We start from the raw sequence: 9,320 nt of genomic DNA on the forward strand, positions 1-9,320 counted from the left end.
TCAATGAGTATTCAACCCCTTTGTTATAGCAAGTCTAAATAAGTTCAGTGGTAAAAATGTGCTTAACAAGTCAAATAATAAGTTGCATGGACTGAGTGTGCAATAATAGTGTTTAACATGATTTTTGAATGACTTTCTGTACCCCACACATACAATCTGTAAGGTCCCTCAGTCGTGCAGTGAATTTCAAACACAGATTCAACCACAAAGACCAGAGAGGTTTTCCAATGCCTCGCAAAGAAGGGCACCTATTGGTAGATGGGTAAAAAAAAAAGAAGCTGACATTGAATACCCCTTTGAGACTGATGAAGTTATTAATTACCCTTTGGATGGTGTATCAATACACCCATTCACTACACAGATAAAGGCAAAGCCAATACAACACATTACTGAGTACCACTCTCCATTATTTTCAAGCATAGTGGTGGCTTCATCATTTACATTTACATTTTAGTCATTTAGCAGACGCTCTTATCCATGTTATGGGTATACTTGTAATCGTTAAGGACTGGGGAGTTTTTCAGGATAGAAATTAAAAGCAAAATCCTTGAGGAAAACCTGATTCAGTCTGGGAGAGTAATTCACCTTTCAGCAGGACAATAACCTAAAACACAAGGCCAAATCTACACTGGAGTTGCTTACCAAGAAGACAGTGAATGTTACCAAGCGGCAGAGTTACAGTCTTTACTTAAATCTACTTTAAAATCTATTGCAAGACCTGAAAATGTTGTCTAGCAATGATCAACAACCAATTTGAAAGAGCTTGAAGAATTTTGAAAATAATAATTGCCAAATGTAGCACAATCCAGGTGTGGAAAGCTTTTATAGACTTACCCAGAAAGACTCACAGCTGTAATCGCTGCTAAAGGTGCTTCTACAAAGTATTGACTCAGGGGTGTGAATATTTATGTAAATTAGATATTTCTGTATTTCATTTTAAATACATTTGCAAAAATCCTAAAAACATGTTTTCACTTTGTCATTATGGGCTATTGTGTGTACATGGGTGATACATCTATTTAATCCATTTTGAATTCAAAATAAAAAATTGGAATAAGTCAAGTGGTATGATTACTTCCTGAAGGCACTGTAGCATTAGCAGCTAAACCCTAAAGGTAACTGGGATGATTGATCTGCGATCAACTCAAAGAGCATTAGTGAGAATGTGGTGGGTCAGCATCATAATGCCCCCCCATTCATAGCCTCATTCATGACGAGACAGACAGGTTCTCTCCAGTGAATAAATTAACAGCTAAAATCACAGCTTTGGTTCTGTGTTGTGTGGCTGGTCTTTAATGTGTCAGCACATACAGTATGATGATGGATAGCTGTTGAAGGTGTTATCGGACACCGGCCGGGCTGTTAGTGAGATGCTAACGTAGCACTCCCTTCAAATAAGACTGATGATTAATAATGATTTGAAACAAACTCCTTGTTGTGTGTTTGTGTCTGGTGTGTGTGGTGTGTCTGGTGTGTCTGGTGTGTCTGGTGTGTGTGGTGTGTGTGTGATGCCATGTGTTCTCTTTAATCAAGAAGCTAAGCAGGAGGACTTCCATTTAGATAGCACATTTCCTTCTCCCGTCACTATGAACACTAATTTAATTACAATGCTTCCTTTCCGTTCCCCTCAGGTAGAAGACTGGAGAAATAGACGCATTGTCTTTGGCTTTTCACAACAGAATATGAGACACACACACAAACGCACAAGTTAATGCATGCAAGAGCGCAAGTGCATGTGCACGCACACACGCATGCATGCACACACGGCTCCCCGTAGCTAGCGGTATAATTGCCCTGAAATGTAATTACAGTCTTACACGCTGTGAGGATTGTGTCTCTGATTCCAGCTGTACATTTTTGTCTTCGTCTTCGCCTCCTGACTTAAACACATTCCTATTGTGTAGTTTTGTGCTTCATTATACTCATTATGAGGATATTTATTCTACATTTCTTTATTTCTTTATTCATTTCTCATGGATGTCTTATTACTGAAGCTTTCCTGTTTTCCCTCTGTGTGTAAATGAAAAGCAATCTACAAATGCAATGTATTATTATTATTATTATTATTATTATAGGGTTGTGTGTGTGGATGTACAGTAAGTGTGTACTGTGTCTCACCTGGACACAGAGTCGTGTTGTGCATGTGTGTGTGTATGTACAGGTAAATGCCAAAATAAAGGAAACACTTGAGTAAATGAGGGATACAAAGTATATTGAAAGCAGTTGCTTCCACACAGGTGTAGTTCCTGAGTTAATTAAGCAATTAACATCCCATCATGTTTAGGATCATGTATAAAAATGTTCAGTTGCCCATTATTTGGGCTACCATGGCTAGAAGAAGAGATCTCAGTGACTTTGATAGAAGGGTCTCAAAGGAGCATAGCGGGTTCCACCCGTGCGTCAATCTAAGTAACATAATAAAAAAATCCCCATTATAATCTGTCAATTTAAGCTAGAGATATCAGGTTTTTGCATGGGCTGCATCTCAATCCACCGCATCCACCTATGTGAGCCTTCCGCATCTGCGGTGGAAGGTTGTCGAGCTACAGCAGTGTTTGTCAGACCATGAGACATCCTGAAAAATCGGTCTTCTCAAGAAAACGTCTGTAGCGTCCGACAAGTGTCACGGGACTCGTCTGAAGTCATGTGGTCTGTAGCGTCCGAACCGTTTGAGCTACAAACTAATATGACCCCACTATGGAAAGGGGAGACTCAAGAACACAATGGTTTGCTCTACGACCCCCACAAGTGTCACGGGACTCGTCTAATGGTAACCCATACAAACGAATGGAAGTATGGAGGTAGTTTTGTGCCAACAAAAATAAGGAGTTATATATTTGTCCCCCCAAAAAAAAATATTTCCTGAGCTTTCATATATCTCCAGATATAGGACAGACACTTCAGAACCTTATTCCTTATGATATATTTTTTGACTGTCTTTGACATTCATGAATGTGTTATTCATTGCGTTTCTATGGGCTATTATTAGTAAAGTCATGCCCCCCTCCGTCCTTGACTTTTCCTAAATAAGTCTATATGTTATAATCTTAATATCACAAACAGAACTGGAGTTTTAACAAATATTATGAATGGTTTTCCCCCATTGCCCGTCCTTCTTCCAACAGTAGGGCTTGCTCCGCTCCTTCTTCCAACAGTAGGGCTTGCTCCACTCCTTCTTCCGACAGTTGAAAGTGCAGTGCCCAGCTGATAATCACCCCGATAATTGGCTTAAAACTGAACCTAAACCTAAACAAATTTCACACCTATAAAAACAGATTAAATAAATTAAGTAAAGTATGATGGGGGAGCAAGGGGGAGAATGGGTGAGTTGGTGTGCGAGGGGAAGCAAACGATGCATAATTATGTAATCACCAACTGTGATTGAAGAACAGGTGGTGCCATTCTATTGTATTCATCCATTTTAATTATAATCTTAAAATGGTATGTACCCTATTTCTGTCCAATAAATAAAAGCAGTCTTATCAGTCTACTCTAGCCCTACTTGGAGTGGGCTACACAGTGAGAGCATGCGTAATTGTATATGCTGAACGTCTTTCAATATCGGGCAGCAGTTGAGGGAGTGACAGAGAATGTGGTGATGAGGCTTATTGAACCGTATATTGGCAAGGGAAGAAATGTCACCATGGACAATTTCTTCACTTCACTGTCATTGGCGAACAAGTTGCTTGCAATTAAAACAAGTCTGGCCAGCACAATGAACAAAGTGAGATGGGAGTTCCCTCCCTCTGCGCAAAATAACAAGACCACGGGGACACAACAAAGAGAGAACCGGAGACTATTACACACTACAACCAGACAAAGGTATGTCAAAGTGTGACAAGCAAGTGAAAGTTCCGAAGATTTTGTCAACTGTTAGGCCAAGGAATAACAGTTAAATGAAATCCAACTGATGCCATTGCGTGAAGATGCACACAAGCATGAGCTGATAATAATTGACTATTTTTGACTGCTATTTGCCTCATGACTCATGACTCCTGTGTGCATTGTTGACTATGACCTTGCTTGTTTACCCGCCCATGGGACAGACTATGTTTGTTCCCACACTCGGGACTCTGATTCTCTATTGCTTATACGGTCTCTTGGACTCCCATCCTATTCTAACCACCTCTCGCCGGCTTTGTATTAATGTTACCTGATGAAATTGCTGTACAAGATGATCTTGCCATCTGATGCACATTCAAATGTAAAAAAAATAAACACTGCAGAGCTCTCCCTGTCCTCGGCCGTGCCCTGATTGTATTACTGCTAATGATATCTAGAAATGTGTATGTACACCCTGGCCCATATGCTGTTGTTAGCCTCAATTCTGACTTGTGCTCTGATATCTGCTTCACTGATTTCTACTCTCTTAAAAGCCTGGGCTTTCTGCACGTTAACACAATAAGTTTATTACCTAAAATTGATCAATTGAAAGTGTGGGTTCACAACTCCAATCCAGATGTGTTGGTCATTAATCAGACGTGGTTAAGAAAGATTGTTTTGAACACTGATGTTAACCTTTCTGGTTATAACCTTTTTCGGCAAGACAGATCTTCCAAAGGTGGTGGAGTAGCAATCTTTACCAAGGAACACCTTCAGTGCTCGGTTGTATCCACCAAGTCTGTCTCCAAACAATTTGATTTGCTGGTTTTAAGCATTAAACTTTCAAATAGCTCTTCGTTGACTGTTGCTGGGTGTTATCGTCCACCATCAGCATCGGCCTGTACCCTACCTGCCCTAAACTCTCTCCTGGCCCCTTACACTAAGTCTGAATTTGTCCTGCTAGGTGACCTAAACTGGGACATGCTTAAACCACCTGACCATTCCTATAGCAATGAGACTCCCTAAATCTTTCTCAGATTATTACCAATCCCACAAGGTATGACTCCAAACGCCCAGAAAAGGCTACTCTCCTTGATGTTATCCTCACAAATAATCCTGATAGGTATCAGTCTGGTGTTTTCTGTAATGACATTAGTGATCACTGTTTTACAGCCTGTGTTCGTAATGGCTACTCAGTGAAATGACCTGTCCTGATTTGTCATAGACGCTTGCTAAAAGACTTGAATGAACAAGCCTTCCTTCATGACCTGGACTCTGTAAATTGGTATAGAATTAGCTTGATCCCCTCTGTCGAAGACGCTTGGACCTTCTTTTTTGATATTTTCAGTGGTACTGTTAACAAACACTCCCCCATAAAAAAAACGAGAATTAAAAACAGGGTCAGCCCCCGGTTCGACCAGGATCTGGCAGAGTTACTCCACCTCAAGAATTCTATTTGGCGAAAGGCTCAGCACACGCTTACTCAACTCAGGCTGACTGGCTCTCGTTCAGGCAAATGAGAAATAAGTGCACTCAGGCTATCCGGAAGGCTAAAGCTAGTTATTTGAAGGAGCAGTTCTCTCTCTGTGGGTCTAACCCCAAGTTCTGGAAAACTGTTAAAAACCTGGAGAATAAACCCTCCTCCTCACAGCTGCCCATGTGCCTTAATGTTGATGATGTGGTTGTTACTGACAAAGAGCACATGGCTGAGCTCTTTAATCACCACTTCATTAAGTCAGGATTCCTATTTGACTCAGCCATGCCACCTTGCCCGTCCAACATTTCCTAATCTCCCAGTCCTTCCAATGCGACTAGCCTCGATGCTCCCCCCTCTTTTTCCCCTGCCGCACTACAAAGTTTCTCCCTGCAGGCAGTCACGGAGTCCGAGGTGCTAAAGGAGCTCCTTAAACATGAAACCAAAAAAACATCTGGGTCAGATGGTTTAGACCCTTTCTTCTTTAAAGTTGCAGCCCCTATAATCGCCAAGCCTATCTCTGACCTTTTTAACCTGTCTCTCCTCTCTGGGGAGGTTCCCATTGCTTGGAAGGCAGCCACGGTGCGTCCCTTATTTAAAGGGGGAGATCATGCTGATCCTAACTGTTATAGGCCAATTTCTATTTTGCCCTGTTTATCAAAAAACGTGTCAATATTCAGCTGACTGGCTTTCTTGATGTCTATAGTATTCTGTCTGTTATTCAATCTGGTTTCCGCTCAGGTTATGGATGTGTCACTGCAACCTTAAAGGTCCTAAATGATGTCACCATTGCCCTTGATTCTAAGCAATGTTGTGCTGCTATTTTTATTGACTTGGCCAAAGCTTTTGATACAGTAGACCATTCCATCCTTGTCGGCCGGCAAAGGAGTATTGGTGTCTCTGAGGGCTCTTTGGCCTGGTTTGCTAACTACCTCTCTCAAAGAGTGCAGTGTATAAAGTCAGAACATCTGCTATCTCAGCCACTGCCTGTCACCAAGGGAGTACCCCATGGCTCGATCCTAGGCCCCAAGCTCTTCTCAATTTACATCAACAATATAGCTCAGGTATTAGGAATCTCTCTCAACCATTTATATGCAGATGATACAGTCTTATACTCAGCTGGCCCCTCCCCGGATTTTGTGTTAAACACTCAACAACAAAGCTTTCTTAGTGTCCAACAAGCTTTCTCTGCCCTTAACCTTGTTCTGAACACCTCCAAAACAAAGGTCATGTAGTTTGGTAAGAAGAATGCACCTCTCCCCATCGGTGTGATTACTACCTCTGAGGGTTTAGAGCTTGAGGTAGTCACCTAATACAAGTACTTAGGAGTATGGCTAGACAGTATACTGTCCTTCTCTCAGCATATATCAAAGCTGCAGGCTAAGGTTAAATCTAGACTTGGTTTCCTCTATCGTAATCGCTCCTCTTTCACCCCATCTGCCAAACTAACCCTGATTCAGATGACCATCCTACCCATGCTAGATTACGGAGACGTAATTTATAGATTAGTAGGTAAGGGTGCTCTCGAGCGGCTAGATGTTCTTTACCATTCAGCCATCAGATTTGCCACCGATGCTCCTTATAGGACACATCACTGCACTCTATACTCCTCTGTAAACTGGTCATCTCTGTATACCCGTCGCAAGACCCACTAGTTGATACTTATTTACAAAACCCTCTTAGGCCTCACTCCCCCATATCTGAGATACCTACTGCAGCCCTCATCCTCCACATACAACACCCGTTCTGCCAGTCACATTCTGTTAAAGGTCCCCAAAGCACACACATCCCTGGGTCGCTCCTCTTTCCAGTTCGCTGCAGCTAGCGACTGGAATGAGCTGCAAAAAACACTCAAACTGGACAGTTGTATCTCCATCTCTTCATTCAAAGACTCAATCATGGACACTCTTACTGACAGTTGTGGTTGCTTTGTGTGATGTATTGTTGTCTCTACCTTCTTGCCCTTTGTGCTGTTGTCTGTGCCCAATAATATTTGTACCTGATGTCCTGTGCTGCTACCATGTTGTGTTGCTGCCATGTTGTGTTGCTACCATGTTGTTTTCATGTTGGGTTGCTACCTTGCTGTGTTGACATGTGTTGCTGCCATGCTATGTTGTTGTCTTAGGTCTCTCTTTATGTAGTGTTGTGTTGTCTGTCTTGTTGTGATGTGTGTTTGGTCCTATATTTATTTTTTAAATCCCAGCCCCCGTCCCCACAGGAGGCCTTTTGCCTTTTGTTAGGCCGTCATTGTAAATAAGAATTTGTTCTTAACTGACTTGCCTAGTTAAATAAAGGTTAAATATTTTTTATATTTATTTTATCAACACTTATATTCATTATAATGTCATTATTGCTTTTGTGCCGAGATTCACTATTTATCAAGGCCACTTGGCGCTTATAATTATGTTTAGGCTACTGATGTTTTCATCACTTGACCGTGTGTCTTGCTGACCGTACGTCTTGATGACCGTGTGTCTTGCTGACCGTGCGTCTTGGTGGTTGGGGTCTATATTGTATTTTGTCATTATAAAAATAAGCTGTTAGCGTGTTCCAACACATATGCCTTCTGTTTCATAGTTGTAACAAAGGCACCCCACAAATAAAATGTATTGAACACTTGAATTTGTGTTTTTTTGTTTTTACATATAGCCTACAATAACAAGCTAATGAAAATGCTATTGTGTAATTTGAAATAAAATTAAAATAAGGCCATAAACACAACCAAATGATAATTTTTGCGATAACATATAGGAAATGTATTAGTTATACGGTTAGAATGTTGCAGTCAGAATGACTGCTCATTAGCTTCAAGAGGGATCCGTCTAGGCCCAGTGGTTCTACTGTTAAAGGGTGTGTGTGTGTGTGTGTGTGTGTGCGTGTGTATGTATGTGTGTGTGTCTCAGTCACCAGATCTCAACCCAATTGAAGACTTATGTGAGATTCTGGAGCAGTGCCTGAGACAGCGTTTTTCACCACCATCAACAAAACACAAAATTAAGGAATTTCTCGTGGAAGAATGGTGTCGCATCCCTCCAATAGAGTTCCAGACACTTGTAGAATGCCAAGGCGCATTGAAGCTGTTTAGGTGGCCCGTGGTGGCCCAACGCCCTATTAAGACACTATGTTGGTGTTTCCTTTATTTTGGCAGTTACCTGTATGTTCAGGCGTGTATCTCTATATCTCACCTGGGCAGGGTGTGACGTTACACTCCTGGTACTCCTGAGCAGGTCCCAGGCAAGTCTGTCCTCCATGGCGTGGTTCAGGGGAGGTACAGGTCCGTTTACGGCTACGTATCCCTCGGCTGCAGTCTCTACTGCACTGAGACCAGGAGTTCCAGGATGTCCAGCCTCCGTTCACAGAGTGGCCAGAGATTTTACCCGACAGCAGCAGCTCTCCTGGGGGAGAGCGAGACAGGAGAGGGGGGTCAGGATGGAGCTGGGTGGGACAAATGGACTTACTTACTGAGAATTAATAAATAAATAATATTTTGTCCATTTGGAAAATGTATTGAAGCTAAGAATTTATAATAATAGGACCAATAGTTTTTGGTGAATTTGTGCTGACCAGGAAACACAGAATCACTGGAGCAAGACATCTACGTGACTCATATGTAGGCTACAAGAATGAGAGACTAAAGGGCTCTCCACAGTGATTTCACAGTCTACGCAAATGGAGCTACCGATCTCTGTTTGCGTCACTTTCCAAAAATGCAGCTGCACAAAAGTACATAGAACTACTTAGAGAGCTATGCAAACTAACCTCTGAGGGATCCGTTGCATAGACTGTGTAGAGCCCTTAACTGTGTGTGTGTGAGGTGTCTGACATACACTGGAGCTTAAAGTACATCAGCCTCAGTCTGTGCCACTGCCAAGCTCAAGTTCAAACAACATCCTCCACACACACACACACACACACACGCACACACACACACACACACACACACACACACACACACACACACACACACACACACACACACACACACACACACACACACACACACACACACACACACACACACACA

General features: G+C 42.1%; 1 protein-coding gene across 2 annotated transcripts in view; it reads right to left on the reverse strand.

The window, feature by feature from the left end:
• The window catches only part of LOC121550072 (semaphorin-5A), a 203,419-nt gene that overhangs the window by 8,709 nt on the left and 185,390 nt on the right, over positions 1-9,320 (reverse strand). For both annotated transcript variants that reach the window (XM_041862193.2, XM_041862190.2), the window contains exon 17: positions 8,482-8,691. In XM_041862193.2, the coding sequence (XP_041718127.1) occupies positions 8,482-8,691 (210 nt within the window). The remainder of the gene's footprint in view (positions 1-8,481; positions 8,692-9,320) is intronic.

This window comes from Coregonus clupeaformis, chromosome 34, assembly GCF_020615455.1.
Source record: "Coregonus clupeaformis isolate EN_2021a chromosome 34, ASM2061545v1, whole genome shotgun sequence".
NCBI classification, from domain to species: Eukaryota; Metazoa; Chordata; class Actinopteri; order Salmoniformes; family Salmonidae; genus Coregonus; species Coregonus clupeaformis.